The sequence below is a fragment of the Microcaecilia unicolor genome, chromosome 3 (genome assembly GCF_901765095.1).
Source record: "Microcaecilia unicolor chromosome 3, aMicUni1.1, whole genome shotgun sequence".
Taxonomy (NCBI): domain Eukaryota; kingdom Metazoa; phylum Chordata; class Amphibia; order Gymnophiona; family Siphonopidae; genus Microcaecilia; species Microcaecilia unicolor.
Window position 1 is genome coordinate 173,813,112 of NC_044033.1, and position 25,397 is coordinate 173,838,508.

Here is a 25,397-nt window from a genome sequence, read left to right on the forward strand (position 1 = left end):
AATTTCATAATTAAAAAATTTTTCTAAAAATGGAATAATCTTATCAATGGGGTGGGGCTAGGGTGGGGGCAGAGCCAGGCTGGGGCGGGGCTAGGATGGGGCCCCACCAAATTGGTCTGCATAGGGCCCCGCACTTGCTAAGACCGGCCCTGAGCAGGGAATTAATAAATGAGGGTTTCAACCTGGGTCATGTGGGAGGTTGTCAGGAGTAGGTGCCAACAGAGAAAGGGTGGGACCCTTACATTCCCTAGTGTTAATTTAGGGGTTCCCTATTCAGGTAAAGAGATTCCAGAACTCAAAAAGAGTATTTCCATTATGAAACCACGAGTGTTTACCAATTGTCCAATGACCAAGTGCAATCAAGTGGCTATCACTTTCAGAGGAGTAACTGCTGTTACGTACAGAACCTATTCCTTAAGGATAGATGCCACAGGCAGGGATCCTATTGGCATATTTCAGATTATTCCCCCTCCCCTGAAAGAAACCCCTTAATGCCAACCAAGTAAAGATTCCCTATCAAGTTGTACAGATTAATAATTCCAAAGATTTAGTTGCACTAGAAACTGGGTTTGCGGATACAAATCTGTGGCTCGAATGGGCCCACTATACTTCAGCGAGTTTGAATGTTTCTGTTATTTTTGCGCCCATGCAAGGGCAGAACCTACAGTAGTCCCTTTTCCTTTAGATCTTTACAATGATCCAGACGGTTTTTGGTGTATGTTAGAGCTATTGCAGGTAAAAGAAGAAATTAATCAGTCTTGTCAACATCTTGACAAACATCACCCCTACTTGCCCCCTCGGCTGAGGGTACCACCTGCATTCAGAATTCCAGACCCTGCCACAAGGTATCATACATGTCTGGACCGACATGCAGTTAAAAACCCATGGTTTCTGGGAAATTTGACCAATTGCAATACCACCCTAGGAAAAGGGGCTCTGCGAGGTCTGAACCTCACAGACTTTTCACAGGCTAGAGCCGATGTATGGTGGTATTGTGGAACCCACACCATCCACCATACACTTCACAGGAGTTGGACAGGCAGATGTGCCTTAGTCAAATTGGTAATTCCAATAGTTATAGCATCTTTGATTCCTCCTCATAGCAGCTCTTCCTCACGAGTGAAGAGACATGCAATGCCTGAATCTTTTGATGATCGGGTCTATATAGATGCAATTGGAGTTCCAAGAGGGGTCCCTGATGAGTTCAAAGCCAGAAACCAGATTGCTGCAGGATTCGAATCTGCCTTCTTTTGGTGGGCAACTATCAACAAGAACGTAGATTGGATTAACTACATATATTACAATCAGCAGAGATTTGTGAATTATACCAGAGATGCGGTTCAAGGTATTGCAGCGCAGTTAGACGCCACTAGCAGAATGACGCTTGAAAATCGATTAGTGCTTGACCAATTGCTAGCGGCAGACGGCGACGTGTGCCACAAAATAGGTACACAGTGTTGCACCTTTATCCCCAACAACACTGCCCCAGATGGGTCAATTACCAGAGCTTTGAAAGGCCTTACCTCATTGTCAAAGGAATTGGCTGAGAACTCGGGTGTTGATACATCCTGGACTGGTTGGATGGATAAGGCATTTGGTAAATGGAAGACATTTATTATTTCTGCAGCCACCACCATTATCATAGTGGTTGCTATTTTGTATTAGTAGGATGCTGCATAATCCCATGTGCTAGAGGCTTAGTAGAACGCTTAATTGAAACTGCCATAACCAAGAAAGCAGGCGCAGGACAATATGTCCTGTACGAAAATCTCCTTCCCAATACCACAGGAGACAACACACTAGCCTGCTAGTAGGAGGGGAGTGAAGCAAAGATTGAAGCTGAACAAACTGTTGTATTGTGTAGATTGTGACCCTGTTAAAGGAAAACAAGGGAAAACCAGAGAACTGTTTAATTTATGTTAGAAACAATCGTGCTCTCTTTAACAGGACCAAGGTAAAGGAACCTGGGGGAAAGGGGCTGGGAGAGCACAGCTACTCTGTTCCCCTTTCGGGATAGGAGAGGGGGAATGGGAGGAAATTTATTTATTTATTACATTTGTATCCCACATTTTCCCACCTATTTGCAGGCTCAGTGTGGCTTACATAGTACCGTAAAGGCATTCGCCAAGTCCGGTAGAGAAACAAATACAAGAAAGGCTGGGAGAAGGGACTGTCCCAGTCTGAAAGTTGGATATAGTTTGGAATTAGTGTGGACTCTGTGAAATGCTGAGAGACTCGCCCACTGCGGAACTGTTATCACAGGCAGTGGTTGAAACTAGGAGGGAGTAGCTGGGGAGGGCCCCAAGGAGAGAACACTGCCTGGACCGCAGGACCAGGCAGCTGCCTAGGTTGGAGCTGGGTGTTTAAGAGAGGCTAAAGCCAAGGAAGGAGAGGAGGCGTGCTTAACCCCCTGGTCTTGCCTGGGGAGAGGACTGCAAGGCACAGGGGGATTAGGGGGGAGAATTGCAGAGCCTTGTGGAATACAACCCTCTCTGTACCCTGGGGATTACAAACCAGACTGCAAAGCGCAGAGGATTTTGGGGGAGAGTTGCAGAGCATTGTGGAATACAATCCTCCCTGTACCTTGTGGATTACATGTTACACTGCATGCAGATTCTGGCTTTTTGGGGTTTCAGTTTATTTTTTGTCTACATATTTCTATGTTTAGTTCATGGTAGTTTATTCTATACTTGGTGAGGATCTGTCTATGTTCTGACTTGCGACTGAGGTTAGGTATTGTGCTAGAATGGAGTTTCTCTGTAAGGCTCTCCAGTAATCTGGCCTGTTTAGTTTTTCAAACAGGGTGTGTAGATGTTGTAGGGGCCACTGCAATATTTTTGGTGCTGCTCTTTCTGGGCAAGCTTCTTGTGTGAGCTGATGTTATGGTGTAATATATTTACTCAGTAGGTCATGTGTGGTTTTTGTATGGTTTTCTATTATTTCATAATATGCCCAGTACTGATGAGGATTTATGTTGTTTTTACATAGATAACACCAGAATCAGACAATTTTCTGTGTGGAGTCCTAAGGGGAAATGGCCTAGGTCTGCTGCACCCTTTGTTGAGGGAGGGATTTGTTTGGATGCTGAATATATATTTCTCATTTTTTCTTTGTATTCCTTGCTATGAAAGCATCTTGCTTCTCCTTTGTTTTCTCCATTGGCTCCCTGTCGAACATAGAGTAAGGTTTTACTGTTAGTCTTTAGGGCCTTTTGAGTGGATGTTCCTTCCTACTTATCCTGTCTCACCATTCTATGTACACCAACCTGTGTTGTTAGATCTATCAGTCACCATTGTGTGGTTCTACCTGGACCTCGAATGGGCCAGCTAGAGAGTACTAGGCATTCTGCATTTTACTATATGGCTCCGGCCTTATGGAATTCCCTATTTCTTATGATCCAAGGAGAGTTATCCTTAAAATGCTTAAGCTGGCAGTTGTATCCTGGCTTTTCCACTAGGCTTATAGCTCATGAATCGGGTTGTTTGATTTTTTTATGATCTGGTCATGTTCTCTAAAACTAATTTGTCCTCTTGTATAGTTATGATTGTGTGGGTTTTTTTTTTTACTATTTATCAGTTTGTAGATCCTTTCTTTTTATGTGTTTTTTAGCTTGTAAACCGCTTTGCCCTGCTTAGTCAGTTTAAGTGGTATAGTAATTCAACAATAAACAATATATATTTACATGTAATACCAGGCTGGTTCAGTGTGCAATACCAGGAACTGGTATGTTTTTTAATTGACTCCCAAGCTACCTAATTAAACTGCTGCAATTTGGTGGGTTATAAACAGAATTGCAAATATTTGTTTTAAATTGTATATCCTGGGACAAACACCTGACCAGTGTACTAAGTTAGGGAAGCACCTACTCCCTGACTAGAGCTCTGAGGATGCTTCCATTTTAGGTGCCTGGGGTGGTGGTGGGGGGCACCAGCTCATATCTCACCTCAGGGAGCAGGTTGCCTTCAGCCACACCTGGGTGCCTGTTTTTAACATTGTTTTACCTGTGGAAATTGCTTTAAAAATAACTCTTATAATCGATGCCCAGTTGCTTCAAATATAATTTAAGGATGCAATGCTGATAGCTTGAAGATGGGGAGAATTTCTCTATTCTGTTTTTGTAAAATAATAAAATAAAAAGCTAGGAACTACTCTTACTGGCTAAGAGAGTTATTTATGTTCCTTTTAAATGCATTTGGCACATGTTCCCCACAGGCCTGCAATATCATTCAAGAATCAGCTCATCTTCTAATTCTTCTCTTCCAGTCTCCCTTGTACTGATTTCTTCCCAAAACTTTGCTTCGTTCTGACCATTTTCTTTCTTCCAGGCTGCCCCTATTTTCTCTGAGACCTGGCTTGCTTCCAAAGCACTCCTTCTCCTGCTACTCCTTCCTTACAAGAGTGGGGTTTGTCTTTTAATATTTGCCTTACGGTTTTCCTCAGCCCATAAGTTTATTTTCCTAACCTCCCAACCTCAACACTCATTTTGGCCTATCTCTCCATCCACCTCACTCGTCTTTTCACCTTTACTACCGTCCTGGACCATCCTGACCAGGAAAGTTGGCTGCACTGCTACCCTCATTCTTCTGCTGAAGGATTTACCATGTTTTTTGGTGGGCTCAACAGCGTCCAACTAGTTTTCACTGTGTCTTAGCGGCTTATTTATTTCCAGTTGCATTATTCTGCTCCTATACTTTGTGATTTCCAACTGTGTCAGACCCCAGAAGCAGACGGTTGTTCCGTTGAAACACAGCCCCGTGTCTGGTCAAATACACGTGTGGTACTGAATAAAATTGCTTTTATTGACTTCTGGCTGTGAAGATTTCTTGGTCCACCCTTACTTCTTGGATTTTTGAAGGATTTACCATTCCAAGATGCACCTTGTTAACTCTGCATAGTCTTCCTCGTACCAGTCCACTCAACCTGCTAGCTAGCAATTTGATGTAGTTTTTTCAAAGCTGGGCTGTTTTCTTTTTCTGCTCTGTCTCCTTTCCCTCTGTGCGAAAGATCTAGTAGAAATCCACCAAGGTGGAGAACTCTGAGATCCCACGAGATGTATACTGTATATGGTTTTAATCATGTTTTTATTTCCGTATCTATCTTTTTATCATGTTTATTATTTGCATTATTACATATAGACTTTTCTGTTAACATTATTTATTTGTTATAACTTTGCATTGTTATTTAAGTGTTTTTTATAGTATTACCTATTCATTTACTCATTATACTTTCATTCGTTTATATGTATTTTGTTATTTTTTAGACTCCTGAGGCAGGCCATAGCCTGAACATGGTGCCGTGTCGAGTCTTTGTATCAATATATTGTTTCAATAAATTTTTATTGCTCATCAACAACTACAGTAATAGACACCAAAATTAGCGCAAATACAAAAATGCATAAACTCAAGTGTCTTTGAGGGGAATAATCGAACGGCGCCGGCGATCTGTTTTGGTGGCGCTGCAAACAGCTGGCCAAACCATATTATCGAAAAAGATTGCCGGCCATAATTTCTTTCGATAATACAGTTTGGCCCGGCCAAATGCCAGAGTTTGCCGGGTTTGAGATGCGGGTTTTGTTTTTCAGCATAATAACAGGTGGGGGGGGGGGGGGGGGGATGGGCCTGGGTCCGCCTGCCTGAAGGCCACTGCAACCAACAAAAACTGTTGGGACCTGCATACTGCTGTCAGGGAGCTGGGTATGACATTTGAGGCTAGCATACAGGCTGGCAAAAAAGGTTTTTATTTTTATTTTTTTAGTGTGGAAGGTGGTTGCTGACCACTGGGGGAGTACGGGGAGGTCATCTCCGATTCTCTCCGGTGGTCATCTGGTGAGTTGGGGCACCTTTTTGAGGCTTGGTCGTGAAAATAAAAGGACCAAGTAAAACCGGCAAAATACTGAATAACGCCGCTTTTTTTTTTCCATTATCCGCGAAAGCCGGCCATCTGGTAGCCACGCCCATGCCCGCCCATGTCCCGGCTTCGCTACGCCAACGACATGCCCCCTTGAACTTTCGCCGGCTCGGTGACAGAAAAGCAGCGATGGTGTCAAAAAAAGCAGCTTTCGATTATACCGATTTCGCCGCTTTTGAGAGATCGCCGGCCATCTCCCAATTTATGTCGGAAGATGGCCGGCGATCACTTTCGAAAATAAGCCCGTTTGTCTTCCTGAGTACACAACATACAAAGCTATTTCCAACAGTCCTCCTAAAGCTAATTCCCCCCTATTCCCCTAGCTCTCTCCCCTCCCCCTCCTCCCAGCACTGAACCAAGATTGAGATCATTTCGCGCAATGTATCCCATCCTCTCTCTTATAAGACCATAAACAATCCCTTCTCAGAGCCGTTAGCCTCTCCATTAGAAATTAAATCAATAAATTTCTAAGTTTTGTTCCTTTATCCTGTAATTGATGAGGATTGGTCTATGGTCTGCATGTGACCGAGCAGGTGAGAGTTTCTGCTGGCAAGTGGTTTGTATGGGGTTCTATGAGTCTGACTTGTCTGGCTTTTCCAATGGGATGTGTATTGCTGTTGTGTATATTCAGTGCTGCCGTTTTAAAGGTACTGTTATTGGAACTGGTGTTATGGTTTGCAATATAGACTATAAGAAGCCTCTTTGAAGGATTTAGTGTTACTTCACAAAGTACCTGGCATTGACGGGATTTTGTTGCTGTTATTGAGGTGCTATCATAATTTGAATGCATTATTATATATCATTGCTGTAATTTATTTATTTATTGCATTTGTATCCCACATTTTCTCACCTATTTGCAGGCTCAATGTGGCTTACATAGTACCGTGCTGGTGATCGCCAGTTCCGGTATGACAAATACATAGTGATATGGTAAAGATCATGTGTGACAGACACATTATTATTATAATGCAGGATCCTGTCATGTGCATTCATTCTCTGTGCTCTCTCTGTGCCCTACAGGACGCAGACCTTAGCAGACAAACTCATCATCGCTCCAGCAAACTCTCCCTTGCAGTACCCAGTGCAAGGGGTAGAAGTGCGGCCACTACAGACCATTCTGGTGCCAGGTGAGAAGCCCAGGGGTCCATGTACTGTCCTTTGTTTTACTCAGTGTCTACATAAGTACATAAGTGTTGCCATACTGGGACAGACTGACGGTCCATCAAGCCCAGCATCCTGTTTTCCAACAGTGGTCAATTCAGGCTACAAGTACCTGGCAAGATCCCAAAACAGTACAATACATTTTATGGTGCTTATCCTAGGAATTTTCCCCAAGTCCATCTTAATAATGGCTTATGGAATTTCTCTTAGGAAATTATCCAAACCTTTTTTAAGCACTGCTAAGCTAACTGCTTTTTTTTTAAACCACATTTCTGACAACAAATTCCAGAGTTTAATTACATGTTGAGTGAAGAAATATTTTCTTTGATTTGTTGTAAATTTACTACTTGTAGCTTCATTGTGTGTCCCCTAGTCCTATTATTTTTGGAAAGCGTAAACAAGTGATTCACATCTACTCATTCCACTATATCTATCTATCTGTAGATATAGTATATATGCATGGTTAATGTATTTTCATGATTTTGTAACAAGCCCAATTATTTGGCTGCTATCAGTTTGCTGTTTCTTTTTTTTTTAACTTTAAATTTTTATTAACAAACGAAACAGTACAACACATTTCACTTTTCCCATTCTTTTATCCACCCCTCTTCCCCCCTCCCAAGTCCCCTCCCCCTTATTTCATTTACCACTACTTCATTTGGGTCAAGTCCTTGAACCGGGTCCATAACTCAGAAGTAACTATAAGTTCCCACTCTTTTGTCCTTGAGCTTCTCCATTTCCCCAATCAGGGATAGTTTCAAAATCCAATCTTGCTCAGAAGGCACCTCCTGCTTACAGTGCTTTGCAATAACACTCTTGGCCACTCCCAAACACATTCTCTTGAAGCGTCTCTGCCACTTTGCACCTCGCCGATTGCCCAAACCCAGCAGGCACCACTGTGGCTCACACAAAAACGGTTTACCCGTATATACTGTAAGTTTTGTTGTTATATTTTCCCAAAATGGTTGCAATCTTTGACAGGACCACCAGATGTGCAAAAAGGTCCCCTCCTCCGCTCCACACCTCCAGCGTAACTGTGAGACCGTTGAAAACACTTAGACACTCTTGCACCTTTGATGACCCACCCTATAAGGTGTACAAAACCCCAGCCTTGGCTGACTTCTAATATCCGCTACCTACGTTCCTGTACCCGCTCCGCCGAACGCCTCTGGCGGAAATCTCGGGCCCTTGCTGATTTCTTACACTTTAAGTTCATGCTGACCTCCTTCCAATCTGCTCTTTACGCGCCAAACAGGATTATTATATCCCACTGACTAACTATCTTGGCTCTAACCCTCGACTTCTCTTCACCACATTGAACTCTCTCCTCAAGGTGCCCCCTCCCCCAACTCCCCCTTCATTATCTCCTCAGACCCTCGCTGAATTCTTTCACGACAAGGTTCAAAAGATAAACCTTGCATTCTCTACCTTGCCACCTCTCCCTCCACTAGTCCGTTCCCCTCTCTCTCCTTCCCCTCATTCCCTTTCCTCCTTTCCTGAAGTTACTATTGAGGAAACTACACTTCTCCTTTCTTCCTCAAAATTTACCACCTGTTCCTCTGATCCCATTCCCACCCACCTTCTTAATGCCATCTCTCCTGCTCTTATTCCTTTTATCTGTCAGATTCTCAACCTCTCACTTTCCACTGCGACTGTCCCTGCTGCCTTTAAACATGCTGTGGTCACACCTCTCCTTAAGAAGCCTTCACTCGACCCTACTTGTCCCTCTAATTACCGACCCATCTCCCTCCTTCCTTTTCTCTCCAAATTACTTGAGCGTGCTGTTCACCGCCGCTGCCTTAATTTTCTCTCCTCCCATGCTATTCTTGACCCACTACAATCTGGTTTCGCCCTCTCCACTCAACCGAAACTGTGCTTACTAAAGACTCCAATGACCTATTACTGGCTAAATCCAGAGGTCAATATTCCATCCTCATTCTTGATCTTTCCGCTGCTTTTGACACTGTTGGTCACAGCATACTTCTCGATACCCTGTCCTCACTTGGATTTCAGGGCTCTGTCCTTTCCTGGTTCTCTTCCTACCTCTTCCTCCGCACCTTCAGAGGTCTCTATTCCATCCTCATCTTTCTTGATCTTTCCGCTGCTTTTGACACTGTCGATCACAGCATACTCCTCGATATCCTGTCCTCACTTGGATTCCAGGGCACTGTCCTTTCCTGGTTCTCTTCCTACCTCTCCCTCCGCACCTTTAGTGTTCACTCTGGTGGATCCTCTTCTACTTCTATCCCTCTGCCTGTCTGCGTACCTCAGGGTTCTGTTCTTGGTCCCCTCCTCTTTTCTATCTACACTTCTTCCCTTGGTTCATTAATCTCATCCCATGGCTTTTCCTACCATCTCTATGCTGATGACTCCCAAATCTACCTTTCTATCCCTGATATCTCACCATGCATCCAAACCAAAGTTTCAGCGTGCTTGTCTGGCATTGCTGTCTGGATGTCTCAACGCCACCTGAAATTAAATATGACCAAAACCGAGCGTCTCATTTCCCCCCCCCCCCAAACCCACCCTCCCGCTCCCCCCGTTTTCTATTTCTGTTGATGGCTCTCTCATTCTCCCTGTCTCCTCAGCTCGAAACCTTGGGGTTATCTTTGACTCTTCTCTCTCCTTCTCTGCTCATATCCAGCAGATCACCAAGACCTGTCGTTTCTTTCTTTACAACATCTGTAAAATCTGCCCCTTTCTTTCCGAGCACTCTACCAAAACCCTCATCCACACCCTTGTCACCTCTCGTTTAGACTACTGCAATCTGCTTCTTGCTGGCCTCCCACTTAGTCACCTCTCCCCTCTCCAGTCGGTTCAAAACTCTGCTGCCCGTCGCGTCTTCTGCCAGGGTCACTTTTATTTTTATTTTTCTTACATTTGTACCCCCGCGCTTTCCCACTAATAGCAGGTTCAATGCGGCTTACATATTATATACAGGTACTTATTTGTACCTGGGGCAATGGAGGGTTAAATGACTTGCCCAGAGTCACAAGGAGCTGCCTGTGCCTGCAGTGGGATTCGAACCCAGTTCCCCAGGCCCAAAGTCCACCACTCTAACCACTAGGCCACTCCTCCACTCTCATACTCATACTCGCTTCACTGGCTCCCTATCCGTTTTCGCATCCTGTTCAAACTTTTTCTACTAACCTATAAATGTACTCACTCTGCTGCTCCCCAGTATCTCTCCACACTCGTCCTTCCCTACACCCCTTCCCGTGCACTCCGTTCCCTGGATAATCCTTCTTATCTGTTCCCTTCTCCGCTACTGCCAACTCCAGACTTCGCTCTGTCTTGCTGCGCCCTACGCCTGAAAGAGACTCACTTCCAGTGCTTTTATGCCGTGTACAGTGGGGGAAATAAGTATTTGATCCCTTGCTGATTTTGTAAGTTTGCCCACTGACAAAGACATGAGCAGCCCATAATTGAAGGGTAGGTTATTGGTAACAGTGAGAGATAGCACATCACAAATTAAATCCGGAAAATCACATTGTGGAAAGTATATGAATTTATTTGCATTCTGCAGAGGGAATAAGTATTTAATCCTCTGGCAAACAAGACCTAATACTTGGTGCAAAACCCTTGTTGGCAAGCACAGCGGTCAGACGTCTTCTGTAGTTGATGATGAGGTTTGCACACATGTCAGGAGGAATTTTGGTCCACTCCTCTTTGCAGATCATCTCTAAATCATTAAGAGTTCTGGGCTGTCGCTTGGCAACTCGCAGCTTCAGCTCCCTCCATAAGTTTTCAATGGGATTAAGGTCTGGTGACTGGCTAGGCCACTCCATGACCCTAATGTGCTTCTTCCTGAGCCACTCCTTTGTTGCCTTGGCTGTATGTTTTGGGTCATTGTCGTGCTGGAAGACCCAGCCACGACCCATTTTTAAGGCCCTGGCGGAGGGAAGGAGGTTGTCACTCAGAATTGTACGGTACATGGCCCCATCCATTCTCCCATTGATGCGGTGAAGTAGTCCTGTGCCCTTAGCAGAGAAACACCCCCAAAACATAACATTTCCACCTCCATGCTTGACAGTGGGGACGGTGTTCTTTGGGTCATAGGCAGCATTTCTCTTCCTCCAAACACGGCGAGTTGAGTTCATGCCAAAGAGCTCAATTTTTGTCTCATCTGACCACAGCACCTTCTCCCAATCACTCTCGGCATCATCCAGGTGTTCACTGGCAAACTTCAGACGGGCCGTCACATGTGCCTTCCGGAGCAGGGGGACCTTGCGGGCACTGCAGGATTGCAATCCGTTATGTCGTAATGTGTTACCAATGGTTTTCGTGGTGACAGTGGTCCCAGCTGCCTTGAGATCATTGACAAGTTCCCCCCTTGTAGTTGTAGGCTGATTTCTAACCTTCCTCATGATCAAGGATACCCCACGAGGTGAGATTTTGCGTGGAGCCCCAGATCTTTGTCGATTGACAGTCATTTTGTACTTCTTCCATTTTCTTACTATGGCACCAACAGTTGTCTCCTTCTCGCCCAGCGTCTTACTGATGGTTTTGTAGCCCATTCCAGCCTTGTGCAGGTGTATGATCTTGTCCCTGACATCCTTAGACAGCTCCTTGCTCTTGGCCATTTTGTAGAGGTTAGAGTCTGACTGATTCACTGAGTCTGTGGACAGGTGTCTTTCATACAGGTGACCATTGCCGACAGCTGTCTGTCATGCAGGTAACGAGTTGATTTGGAGCATCTACCTGGTCTGTAGGGGCCAGATCTCTTACTGGTTGGTGGGGGATCAAATACTTATTTCCCTCTGCAGAATGCAAATAATTCATATACTTTCCACAATGTGATTTTCCGGATTTAATTTGTGATGTGCTATCTCTCACTGTTACCAATAACCTACCCTTCAATTATGGGCTGCTCATGTCTTTGTCAGTGGGCAAACTTACAAAATCAGCAAGGGATCAAATACTTATTTCCCCCACTGTAGGTATTTAAATGTTTCTATCATATCTCCTCTCTCTCACCTTTTTTCCAAAGTATAAATATTGAGATCTTTATGTCTGTCTCCATACACTGTATAACAAAGACCACGGACCATTTTAGTAGCTACCCTCTGGACTGACTCCATCCTGTTTATAGCTTGTTGAAAGTGTGGTCTCAAGAATTGTACACAATATTCTAAATGAGATCTCACCAGAGTCTTGTACAGGGGCATCATCACCTCCGTTTCCTACTAGCCATTCCTCTCCATATGCACCCAAGCATCCTTCTAGTTTTCACCATCACCTTTTCTACCTGTTTGGCCACCTTAAGAGATTGCGAGAGATTTATTTGACTTTCTCAGAAATAATAATAATAATTATTTTTATTAATTTGGATTTTCTCACACCTGTCCCAGGAGGGCTCACAATCTAATTTGTACCTGAGGCGATGGAGGGTTGTGACTTGCCCAAGATCACAAGAAGCAGCAGTGGGATTTGAACCAGCCACCTCTGAATTTCAAGACGGGTGCTCTAACCACTAGGCCACTCCTCCACTCCACATTGTTTGCAGTTGAGCCTTTAAGGTTGTGATTGGGTTCTGGATGGAGCTAATTGTAAACCAGCAATATCTGCTTCCATTTTCTAAATGTTACTAACATTTGAATATCTTTTTCTTCCATTTTGCAGGCTTAAAGTTAGAAGATATGGGGCAGGAAGTATACAAGGTGAGTATGTGAATAGCACATGGAAGGATTATTGGCTGAGATATGATATTTTTGTGATAAGATGCCAGCCCAAGGGACAAAATTCAGCTCTTTATGCATACCCATTATTTATAGGTGGAGCTAAGATAAGCTGATATGAAAAGGATTGATTTCAAAGTAAGTGGAGATTGTTGACAAAGTTCTGAGTAGTGGAATAAGTGAAGTCTTTTTGGCATCATAATCTCTGAGGGCAGGTTGTAGGAGTTGGATTTATCTAGCCTGGAGAACTAAGTTGATCAGATCATTAAACTAAATAATAGTGTGTGTACTGGAGGGTTACTCTGGTGGTAGGGTAGGTTAAGAAGTATGCATGAATTACAGCAGGGAAAATTAGGTGAAATGGCCACCCTTATCAGTAGAAAGTTCTTGACAAGCAGTGGAACAAGTTCCTCCTAAAGGTAGTGGAATAGCAGTCATTAGAGGGTTCGGAGAGCAGGTCAGATGTACATCTCTCGGGGATATTCATGTACAGGAGTCCCTGAACAGGGGCTGGGGATGGACTAGATCCTTGGTCTTCCACTCGTCAAAGGCCGCCAGTGGGTCACATTTTCAGGATATTCCTAATGAATATGCATATGAGAGTTGCATGCTTATTAGTCTCATTGTATTAAAATCTCTCTCTTGTACATTCTTTAGGGTATTCTGAAAATCTGACATGCTTTGTGGGGTTCTGACTTGAAGATGTAAATATCAATGGGGACCTTTAACTGGATTGACATGTATTGCCATTTGCAAAATACAGAATGCATGTATACTTTTGAAGGACCCAAACATGCCCCCTACACACCTCCTAGGTATTTCTGCCTGTCATAGCATATATGTACCTTTTTCTAAAGACACTACTTACGTGTACATGCTGATGTACACATGTGAACTGCAGGTTAGCTCTTCTAAAATTACCTCATATGGGTAATAAATAATTTCTACTCTTCCTTTCTTTCCTGTATCCCATCCCTACCTCTTCTTTGGTTTCCCAACCCACCCTGGTGGCAGTATTTTGTTATCTGTATGTGTGCTTAGACCAGCGCTTCTCAACCCTCTCCTGGAGGCACACCTAGTTAGCTGGTTTTCAGGGTTACCACAATGAATGTGCATGAATATAGGTGAGACTCACTATACAAATCTAAAATCCCGAAAGCCTGACTGGCTAGGTGTGCCTGCAGGAGAGAATTGAGAAGCACTGTTCTAGACAGTCTCCTGTATAATATTTGATGTTCTGCATTAATTGTTGAGAATCATGTTTCTTGCTTTATGGAGGAGAAATTGCAAATAACTATCCTAGGTCACTAGAAAGGCCACCTTCTGTTTGAAGGATATTCTTTTCCTACATATTTTTCCATTATGAGAACATGATGTGATGCATTCTTTCACTATGTAAATGATTGAAGACTTACGGTATTGAAGGATTAAGGTGAACTATTTTAATTATTGCATGGGCAGCTAATGCCATAGTCTCTTCCTTCACGCTTGACTCAGGTTACCTTGTCAGCCACCTTGGGGACATTTAACATAGCAGCTGTGGTTGAAGACGTTAAGGTGACGGGTGCAGCAGAGATGAACCTTGCCCTGTCCAGTGCCCACCTAGACAACCTGAATCAGCAGCTGGAGTTTGTCACCTACACCAACATGGTTTTTCACCCCAACACTGCTGATATAGGTGGGTCATATGGCATTGGTAGGCAGTGAGCCATGCTTGTCTCTATTAAGTCTTCCATTCATCCTAATTATCAAGTTTCAGGGAATTTTAGAACCTGTCGTATAGCTTCTCAACAGTAATTTCTTAAAATTGAAGTGTTTGAAAGAGGCATCCCCACTTAGGGATGCACTATCTTCTTGCACCAAGTATATGTCTCCAAAAACTTCTGCCCAGATGGGAAGGATTAGGACAGCTGTTGTAGTTGGCGATTTGATCATTAGGCATGTAGATAGCTGGGTGGTTGGTGGGTGTGAGGATTGCCTGGTCACTTTCCTGCCTGGTGCAAAGGTGGTGGACCTCATGTGTCACCTAGATAGAATTTTAGATAGAGCTGGGGAGGTGCCAGCTGTCTTATTTCATTTGGGTACCAATGACATAGGAAAATGTGGGAGGGAGATTCTGGAAGTCAAATTTAGGCTCTTAGGTAGAAAGCTGAAGTCCAGATCCTCCAGGGTAGCATTTTCAGAAATGCTCCCTGTTCCATGAGCGGGACCTAATAGACAGGCAGAGCTCCAAAGTCTCAATGCACGGTTAAGACGATAGTGCAGGGATGAGGGATTTAGACTTGTTAGGAACTGAGCAACATTCTGGGAAAGGGAGAGCCTGTTCTGAAAGGATGTGCTCCACCACAACCGGGATGGAACCAGGCTGCTGGCATCTGCATTTAAAAAGGAGACAGAGCAGCTTTTAAACTAAATTGTGGGTTGGGGGTGGGGGGGAGGAAGCATGCCCAGGAGCCATGCATGGTTCGGTGTGGAGTATCCTTGAAGGATACTATTGAAACAAGACATTTAGGGAATCCCAGTAGAGAGATTTCAACAATAGTGAAAGAAAGCCAGGTGTGTTTAAGGAGAGAGCAGGTAAAGGATACACATTATCCCCATCAATCTCTAAGCAGGTTGTAGATGCAAGGAAAAGACACTATTTGAAGTGCCTGTATAGAAATGCTAGAAGCCTAAAAAATAAGATGGGAGAGTTAGAGTATATAGCACTAAATGATGAGGTAGGTATAATAGGCATCTCAGAGACTTGGTGGAAGGAGGACAATCAATGGGACACTGTGTTAACAGGGCACAAATTATATTGCAACGATAGAGTGGATGAAATTGGAGGAGGGGTTGCGCTATATGTTAAAGAGGGAATTGAGTCAAACAAAATAAACATTCTACATGTAACAAAGAGCAGCGTGGAATCGCTATGGATAGAAATTCCATGTATGACAGGAAGGAGTATTCTTGTAGGGCTGTACTACTGTCCTCCAGGACAGAGCGAATAGACAGATGAAGAAATGTTTACAGAAATTAGGAAAGCTGGTAAATTGGGCAACAGTATAATAATGGGTGATTTCAATTATTCCAGTATTGACTGGATAAATGTTACATCAGGGAGCGCCAGGGAGATAAAATTCCAAGATGTAATAAATGATTGCTTCTTGGAGCAACTGGTCAAGAAACCGACAAGAAGGAGAGCCATTTTAGATCTAGTCCTTGGTGGAGTGCAGGGCATATTACGAGAGGTAACAGTAGTGGGTCCACTGGAAAATAGTGATCGTAACATGATCAAGTTTGAGCTACTCTCTGGAATGAAGCCACAAAGTAAATCTACTGTAGCAGCATTTAATATTCGAAAGAGCAACTATGATAAAGTGAGAAAAATGGTTTAAAAGAAGCTAAAAGGATCGGCTGCAAAAGTTAGGACATTAAGGGGCTCATTTTTGAAAGAGAAAAACATCTAAAAAGTGTCATAAAACACCACTTGGACGGATTTCTTCTCAAAACGTCCAAATCGGTATTTTCTAAACCTGTTTTGCAGATGTCTATCTATGCATTTTGTCTGCAGTGCAACCAAAAAACAAGAGGGCATGTTGGGGCGTTTTGAAGGTGAGATTAGGACGTGCACTTAGTCGTTTTACAGTCATAATGGACTGTAAATGTGTGTGTGTCTGGATGGCTGCCCTCTGCGTACAAATGGAGTTCTTTTCTCGCTTTACTATGGTTTGTTTTGTTAACTGCTTTGACCTTGCTTATGTAAAGGTGTATATCAAGTAATTAATAAATATTAGGCACACGTCTAGGGTCCAAAGTCGAGAAGGGACTGCAGATTTGCCATTTTTGAAGCATAAGAACAGTAGTAAACTGTCAAGGCCTCTTAAAGCATAATATCTTTAAAACTTTAATATCCAAGAAGTATAATCTCGGCACATGAGCACACCCTGAAGCCAATTTACTCACAGTTAGCAGATCTTCAGAAATATTGCCCTGAGGCAAGAGATGAGACTTCGTAATTCTGAGAGCTGTATTAGTGGTTGGAGATAGAAATCTGAAGAAAAGAAGCTTATTGCAGAGGTGGGATAGTGGTCAGGTAGATGAAAACAGTTCAGAGGTGGGTTGCTGGGTTTGTGTAATATCTTGAGAGAAAGAATGAATGAGGTACAAAAATGAGTTTGCTGCAGGTGGGGGGTAGCAGGACATGTGCTGTCTGAAGCAAGATGGGGAATGTCTGAGAAAGGGAGGTCAAGAAAGGGCCCACACAAGCCCTGGGAGGGGGAGATAAAGGGATCAGTAGGGACAGACCCTGTCCTCAGGTAACAGAGGTGGCCCCAGAGGGCAGTCCTCGATTGGAGAGAAAGATCATACCCTAACTGACCCATCAGAGGACAGGCCTCGATTGGAGAGAAAGGTCATACCCTAGCTGACCCATCAGGACAGAGATAGTAGGAATGATCAGGAAATAACAGTAAGTAAACAAAGGAGCCAAGCTTGGCTGAGAAGGAGAGGAGGTCTTTGTAGGAGAACAGACCACTAGTAACATGCTTTATACAAACAAGCAGGAGTGACTGGATTGCATGTAAGACTACATTCACACAATTCATTTCTCATATATCTTTGCAGTGAGGACTGCAACAATGAAAATTCTTAGAAGTGAGAATAACAGTAAAGCATTAAGCACATTTTAGGACTACACTATAAAGCTAATATAAGGCTGCCGAGGGCAGAACATAAACTCCTGACTCATGTGGGGAACTTGGGGCCAAAGCATTCCACTTTACCACCCAGTGGTTTTAAATATGGGAAGCCAACCAATATTAACCATACTGTTATATATTACTGTGTATGTAAGTTCATATATGCTTTATATTTAATAGATACTGATTCGTATAGATAGTATATAACTGTATACTAATACTGTCTGTTTTGATCTGTATACACAGTATATAATTTTATACTCACTTTGTCTTCTCATTGTTCCATTTTCCCAATCCTTTGGCCTTTTTATTCCTCCACATCCTTCACATCCACCTCATCCAGACTATCAAGACAATCACACCCTCATCTCACTCGAAGTGACACTTGTCCATCCATCCCTGTAATTCTACTCTCCTGTGCCACACCCCCACCTAATTAACAAATTATCTACCCCTACCTTATCTATGATTTCTTTAAATGATTTTCTTAAAAATACTTGTCATTCATTCACTTGCTCTTATCCATGCAACCTCCAAAGCCCTACCTTCAGAATCAACATCATACCAGTTCTTCATTACCACAAAAGAACAACTAAGTTAATCACTTCTTCACGAACTGCCCACAACCATAAAACCCTTCAACACTCAACCATCATCACTAAAAAACAGTAGCAGTCTCAACAAAAGCTGAAGATAACAAATATTATAACATCAAAAACGCTTAAAACAACTAAAACTAATATACAAAAAACAAGACAAATTATAAATATTCGCCCGTCATCTCGTGCAACAGAACCTTACTTACCCGTCCGTGGAGGATATATCAATGCCAGATCGCAGTCAATAAAGCTGAAATTATCACTGACTGGATTATGTCTGACAATCTAGACCTTCTCTTTATCACAGAAACCAGGATCTGTGACTCCAAAGATCCCATCATACTTGACCTCTGCCCTCCTGGCTACAAAATCTTACATTGGCCTAGAAAAGAGAAAATTGGAGGATGTATAGCATTAATCCTTAGATCCAACTTCTCCTCTGAACCCATCTCAGAAAGTTTTACCTTGCAACTTGAAATTGCCTCAATAAAACTCCACAGCCCCACACTATGCGATCACCTAACTTGTATTTTATTTTACAGACCCCCTTGTAACTGGATCCACAACAACTCTACCTTCATGGACTTTATATCTAACTCGTGCATCAACATGTCATGTTCTCAGGTTCAGAGCCCGCGGGGCCGGGCTCTGGAGCAAACGTGAGCCCTTGGGCTGCTGACGTGGAGCGACAGCAGCAGGCAAAACCCACCAACCAACGCTGGGCAAACACACCGGCACTGGCAGGGACTGCAGGCACTACCCAGCGAGCCGGAACACATGGACTGGAATTCCCCGGACTGGAGGACACAGGACTGGAACACTGGACTGCAATCCCCTGGACTGGAGGACACAGGACTGGAACACCCACCGGACCGGCGCACCAGACTGGAACACACACCAGACCGGAACACACTGGACTGGAGCACACTGGACTGGTCCGTACAGCTTCACCTGCGCTTGGCCACTACCCCCCCCAAGGGTTGAGCCCTTGGGTTTGAGTGGCCGGCAGGACTTACCGGATACCGGATGACACAAGGACCAGGACTGGAAACAGAAGAGACAGCAGTGCTCCAAGAAACTGGACTAACCAGGGCACTCCTAGGCCTACACTAACAAAAGGACTTCCTAAGCCCTATACTAGCAAGCAAAACACAAAACTAACAAGCTACCTAAGCACTACTCTAGCAAGCTAGATACAAAACTAACAAGGAGCTTCCTAAGCATTACTCTAGCAAGCTAGATACAAAACTAACAAGGTGCTTCCTAAGCACTACCCTAGCAAGCTAGACACAAAACTAACAAGGTGCTTCCTACAGCACCAAAACCCAAACAGCAAAGACTGCAATGCTCCCAATAGCACAAACACCAGAAGTACTTCTAACAGCACAAATCTGTAGTGTTCCTACAACACCAAACCCTGAAGTACTTCTAACAGTAACAGAGCTTCCAAAGCCCTACACAAGCAATGCTTCCAAAACCAAGAGGGAAAAGCAGGGGAACCACAAGGGAAAAAGCAGGAAAGCTAAACACACAGACACCAGTGCACACTGCACTAACACTAACCTGGACCTTTAGCAAAAGCAAGCAGGGAAACTAGACACAAAGTCAGAAGTGCACACTGCACCACCCTACCTAAAGCAAACACCACCGTTGCAAAGGCTCTGAAGGAAACAACACCACTTCCTTATCAAGAGCCCTCCCTGATGATGTCACACTCCCTAGACCTAGGCAAAAGCACACTGACCCAGAGAGGCCCAACCCACACCAATGCAACACCGTGAAGCACTTGAAGCCAGTACACCCAAAGAGAGGTAGAGCTAACTCAGTCCACCCACACAGCTGTAGTAAAGTGAAACAATTAACCCCATGCTGCTGGAAGCTGCCAGCACAGAGAGACAGAGCCAGCTCAGAAAGGACAGACAAAAGAAACAGAAGCCAGCTAAGAAGCTGACCCCCAGGAAAGAGGTAAGTTTGAGAGGGGTTCTGACCCCAATCATAACACAACAACCCTAATGTAATCTTAATAGGTGACCTAAACCTACATCTAGAGGACTCCAAGTCTGTCAACACCTGAGAATGTATGGATCTTCTTGACCTATGTGACCTTATCTTACCTCCATCACAACCCACTCACATCAAGGGTCACTCGCCTAGATGTTATCTCTTATAAATTCTCCACTGACCATAACTTCATTATATCCAATATTAATTGGTCTCCTAACACCTTGGTCCGACCATTACATAGTAACATAGTAGATGACGGCAGAAAAAGATCTGCACGGTCCATCCAGTCTGCCCAACAAGACAAACTCATATGTGTATACCTTACCTTGATTTGTACCTGCCTTATTCAGGGCACAGACCGTACAAGTCTGCCCAGCAGTACTTCCCGCCTCCCAACCACCAGTCCCGCCTCCCATCACTGGCTCTGGACAGACCATATAAGTCTGCCCTCCGCTATCCTCGCCTCCCAACCACCAACCCCTCTTTCACCCTCCTGCTCCGCCACCCAATTTTGGCTAGCTTCTGAGGATCCATTCCTTCTGCACAGGATTCCTTTATGCATATCCCACGCATGTTTGAATTCCGTTACCGTTTTCATCTCCACCACCTCCCGCAGGAGGGCATTCCAAGCATTACAAAGCTTTCCTAACCTTACAATGGCGTAAAAAGGGCCAGTCCAAATCACATAACCCTATAACGATCTTAACCAGAGGACAGATTGATAATGATAATTTCTGGCTACATATCTACGCCAATAACTGGTCAACACAACCTAACTCAGACCTCTTCCTTACTATATGGGATAATAGATGCAAAATGATTTGGATGAAATTGCACCACTACACTCCAAGACTTTACGTAAAACGCAACCCCCTCACCGTAGTTCAACGATTTACTGAAAAACCTGAAGTCACAAACCAGAAAACTTGAAAAAGCATGGAGCAAATCAAAGGATAGCCTTAACTTTAATGCATGGAAACAATCACAAAGGAAACTACAAATATGCCATTAAACGTGCCAAAAGAGACTATTATACACAAAAAATTACCATGACTAGTGCAGATATATAAAAAACAATTTCAAATTATAAAATCTCTCCTAAACACAGATCCAGTAACAACTTCACCTTCAAACTGTCCTTCTGCTGACCAATTAGCTAAATACTTCAACGACAAAATCACCAATCTTCGCAAATCGATTTCTCAAGACAATTCTACTGCAGACACCTTTCTTGACGAACTGGACCCTGGATTTATGAAGTACCGGCAGACCGATATTGGACCAATTTTACCCTCCTTACCACTGAAGAAGTCACTAAAACCATCTCTAAACTCTCCAGGTCTTATTGCCACTTGACCCTTGTCCCAACTATCTTTTGAAAGGCGCCCCAACATGTTTTATTTCAGATCTCACTACCCACTTAAACTTCCTACTTCAGCGAGGCTCCTTCCCCACCAGACATGGCAATATATTACTAACACCTATACCAAAAAAAAACCCTGCAAATGATATTACCAACTACTGTCCAATTGCCGCCATCCCTCTAATCACAAAACTGATGGAAAACAGAGTGACCTCGCAACTCAACAAATTTATTCAGAAATTCTCCATCCTGCACGAATCGCAGTCGGGCTTTCGTTCGGCCCATAGCACTGAAACAGTTCTTCTTACCTTAATATCCAAGTTCAAACAAGAAATAGCAATTGGAAACCGTATCCTTTTCCTACAATTTGACTTATCTAGCGCTTTTGACATGGTTGCTCATACTATCCTAACTAAAACTTCTGGACAAACTTGGGATTGGTGGCAATATCATCAACTGGATAAAAAGCTTTATTACCACAAGATCTTACCAAGTCAAAGGAATTACAAACATATCTTCCCCATGGTCATGTGAATGCGGGGTACCACAGGGATCTCCGCTTTCCCCGATACTCTTCAACCTCATGACGATTCTCCTAGCCAAGTTACTAGCCAAACATGGCCTTAATCCCTTCATCTATGCTGACGACGTCACTATATTTATCCCCATTAAATCCAATCTCTCTGAAATATCCGATAAAATAAATATAGGCATGACCACCCTAACCTCTTGGTCTAACGCTTTCAAGATGAATTAAACAAAGAGAAAACACAGTGTCTAGTCCTTGCATCTCAATACTCTTCACTTCTCCCGACTACTCTGAGCACCCCAGGCGTTAACTGACAACCTAAAAATACTTGGTAGTAACGATTGATAACCATTTATCATTCGAAAACCATGCTACATTCATCACAAAAAAAAATGTTTAATATAATGTGGATTTTGAAACGAGTGAAATCGTACCCTTCCCCTGGACATCTTTCGGAACCTAGTACAATCCACAGTACTCACACACGCAGATTACTGCACCAGTGTTTTCTTAGGATGTAAGACCCTAATCCTGAAGAAACTTCAGACTACCCAAACCACGGCAGCCAGACTTATCTTTGGCAAGTCAAGATTCGATAGCACAACACCTCTTTGAGAGAAGCTTCATTGGCTCCCCATCAGAGAAAGAATAAATTTTAAAGTCCACACTCTGATTCATAAGATCATATATGGAGAATCCCCCTAACTACATGAATAAACCTCATCGACCTTCCAACCAGAAATAGATCATCGTCTTCTCGTACTTACCTCAATTTACACCTTTCCAACTGCAAAGGTATTAAATACAAGACCTCCTATGCATCAGTTTCTCCTTTTTTGGGCAGCCAGCTTTGGAATGTTCTGCCAAGATCCATCCGAACAATCAACGACCATCTACCGTTCAGAAAATGTTGAAGACCATCTCTTCAAGAAAGCTTACCCTAATGACCCAACTTAACTTTTTAAGCCCACCCATATGATTGCTGCCCCGACAATTATTATACCTTCACCATGTCTCACAATCTCCTTATGCTCATTCCTCAATCTCTTCCTCTCCATCCTTCCTACTCCTTACCCCTCCCAATTTCTTCTCCTTTTGCTCATCCTGTCTTTGTTTACCTCTCCATGCTAAATTTACATATCCTCAAAACCCCACTACTACTATGTTTACTACAACTTGTAACATTCTCCTTCAAGACTTTGTAATTCTATTTACTATGTAAGCCGCATTGAACTGCTATGTGTGGGAAAGCGCAGGGTACAAATGTAATTAATAATAATAATAATAATATTTGCCTAATAGTGTGTTTGACTGTATCTCCAATAGATTTGTTCTGTTCCATTCTTCCCCTTTTTATGAGGCTCCCTGAATCCATATTTTCTTTCACTGACTTCCTGCCTACCTCTCTTTCTTCTCTGTTCCTCCATTTGCACACTACATACTTCTCAGCCCATATCCCACCCCACCTCATCTCTCTAGCACAGTCCAAGGAAGCTACAGGGACTGGTTCCAAGTATGGCAGCAGATAGTGAGGGAGTGGAAGAAAGAATCAGCCTGTCCCAACAGGCAGGAGAGTGGCCCTCTGCAGGAGGCAGGGCCTATGATGATTTGGATTTAATTACTTGCCTTTTCAGATCTGAGCTCAGTGTGAATTACAAATTCAGGTATAGTTAGTAGGTCCATGACCCAGAGAGCTTATAGGATTAAGTTTGAGCTACCAAAGGTCAAAGGGAACACAAGTTGGTATAAACCTGACCCTGGGCCCTCTCCCTACTTCTTGTACAATACCAGTCTTTCCTGTATTTGGTACTAGGTGAAGCCTCTGTATTTATCCCAAGATTCATATCCTTTGTCATGTTCCAGGGAGTGAATGTTGATTACATTCCCCCCCACCCTCCATTGTTCTCTGTCTGTGTTGGTTACCCAAGTCTCTCTGGCTTGCTCTTTTTCTTTTCCAGTGCAGCTTAAGTCTGATGGTCACGAGGCCTCTTTCACCATCAAAATCCGCCATGCTCCTACCCCAAAGCTGTTTGAACCTGGATCTTCCAGCTGTAAGTACACCAATCAGAAGTAAAGCCAAACAATGGTCAGGCTGAGCCCAGTCTGCTGCTACTTGCTTTTGCACAGGGGTTTCAAACCCTTATAATCCAGCTGTGAATATGCATGTATTGTGGTCTTGCTGCCACTTGTATCAATATTAGAAGGAAAACAGAATGAATATGCATTAATCATGACATAATTAATACCAGCCAGTGAGATGGTTTTTTTTCCTGGACTGGTTACTACAAGGGTAAGGAAGGGATTTTGGATTACTCACACCTTTATCAGGTGAGTTACAGTCAGATATACTAGGTATTTCCCTAACCTTGGGGGGCTTACAGTCTGTTGCACCTGAGACAATGGAGGGAGAAGTGACTTACTCAAGATCACAAGCAGCAGTAGTGGGATTTGAACTATGGCTTCTTGTGTTTTCAACCTGCTGTTTGAACCATTAGGCTACTCTTCTAGGGCCGCGCGAGGGGGGTGGGGCAGGGGGGACAAATTTCCCTGGGCCTCCAAAGGGGGCCCGGCGCCACAGTCCACCCACCCGCCCGCCCTCGGCTCCGTCGTCGACTGTCTGCCACCGGGCTGGGCCCCCTGCATTGAAATCACAGTGCCTCAACCGCCGAGTGAAAGCGCAGCAGGCAGCAGCAGATCGCCTCCCTTCGGGCCCTCCTTCCCGCCCTCTGTCCCGCCCTCGTCCTGACATAACTTCCACAAGGGCGGGACACAGGGAGGGAAGGCCCGAAGGGAGGTGATCTGCCGCTGCCTGCTGTGCTTTCACATGGAGGTGAGGCGCTGTGATTTCAATGCAGGGTCCCGGCCCGGTGGCGGATGGAGGGGGTGGCGGCGCGGCAGCAGCCTCGGGGGGGGGGGGGGGTGCGGCGATGGCGGCAACCTCAGGGGGGGTGGGGGCGACCGGGGTGGGGCCCCGGGGGTGGCCTTGCCCCAGGCCTGGCCCAGTCTCTCGGCGGCCTTGTACTCCTCCACTAATATTTGATGAAAGGTTTGTGACTGAAGTTGTGGAGTCAGTTTCAGAAATAAATGACCACAACAGAAGCCGTGCCACATTTATTTGTGGGTAGGGAGAGGATGTTAAACTAAAATTGCTAGGCCTGGTCTAAATTTTAACTGCCACTGGGTATCTCTGCATATGAGAGATAATTTTCCAGCTTGAAGAGGCTCATTCAGCAATGCGTTCCAGATTTAGCTTCATTTTGGTCATAAAAGCAAGTGATTTGACTCTTTTCCTTTGCTGCCTGTCAGGAGCAAGGCAGAGGGAGGGGTGATATTATGGCTAGAATAATGTGTATGACACAGCAGGAGCTGGGCCGAGGCCATAGCCTGTGGGGCATTACAAAGAACATTTTATCATCTTTCAAAGCAGAGTCCAGAGTTTGCAATGAGCTCTAGAACAATGGACTGTAATTATAA

At 44.0% G+C, this 25,397-nt stretch overlaps 1 protein-coding gene across 2 annotated transcripts in view; it reads left to right on the top strand.

Annotated features, from left to right (window-relative positions):
- The window catches only part of B4GALNT1 (beta-1,4-N-acetyl-galactosaminyltransferase 1), a 367,142-nt gene that overhangs the window by 268,142 nt on the left and 73,603 nt on the right, over nt 1-25,397 (top strand). For both annotated transcript variants that reach the window (XM_030196595.1, XM_030196596.1), the window contains exons 5-8: nt 6,928-7,034; nt 12,691-12,728; nt 14,244-14,424; nt 23,882-23,974. In XM_030196595.1, coding sequence (XP_030052455.1) covers nt 6,928-7,034; nt 12,691-12,728; nt 14,244-14,424; nt 23,882-23,974 — 419 coding nt within the window. The remainder of the gene's footprint in view (nt 1-6,927; nt 7,035-12,690; nt 12,729-14,243; nt 14,425-23,881; nt 23,975-25,397) is intronic.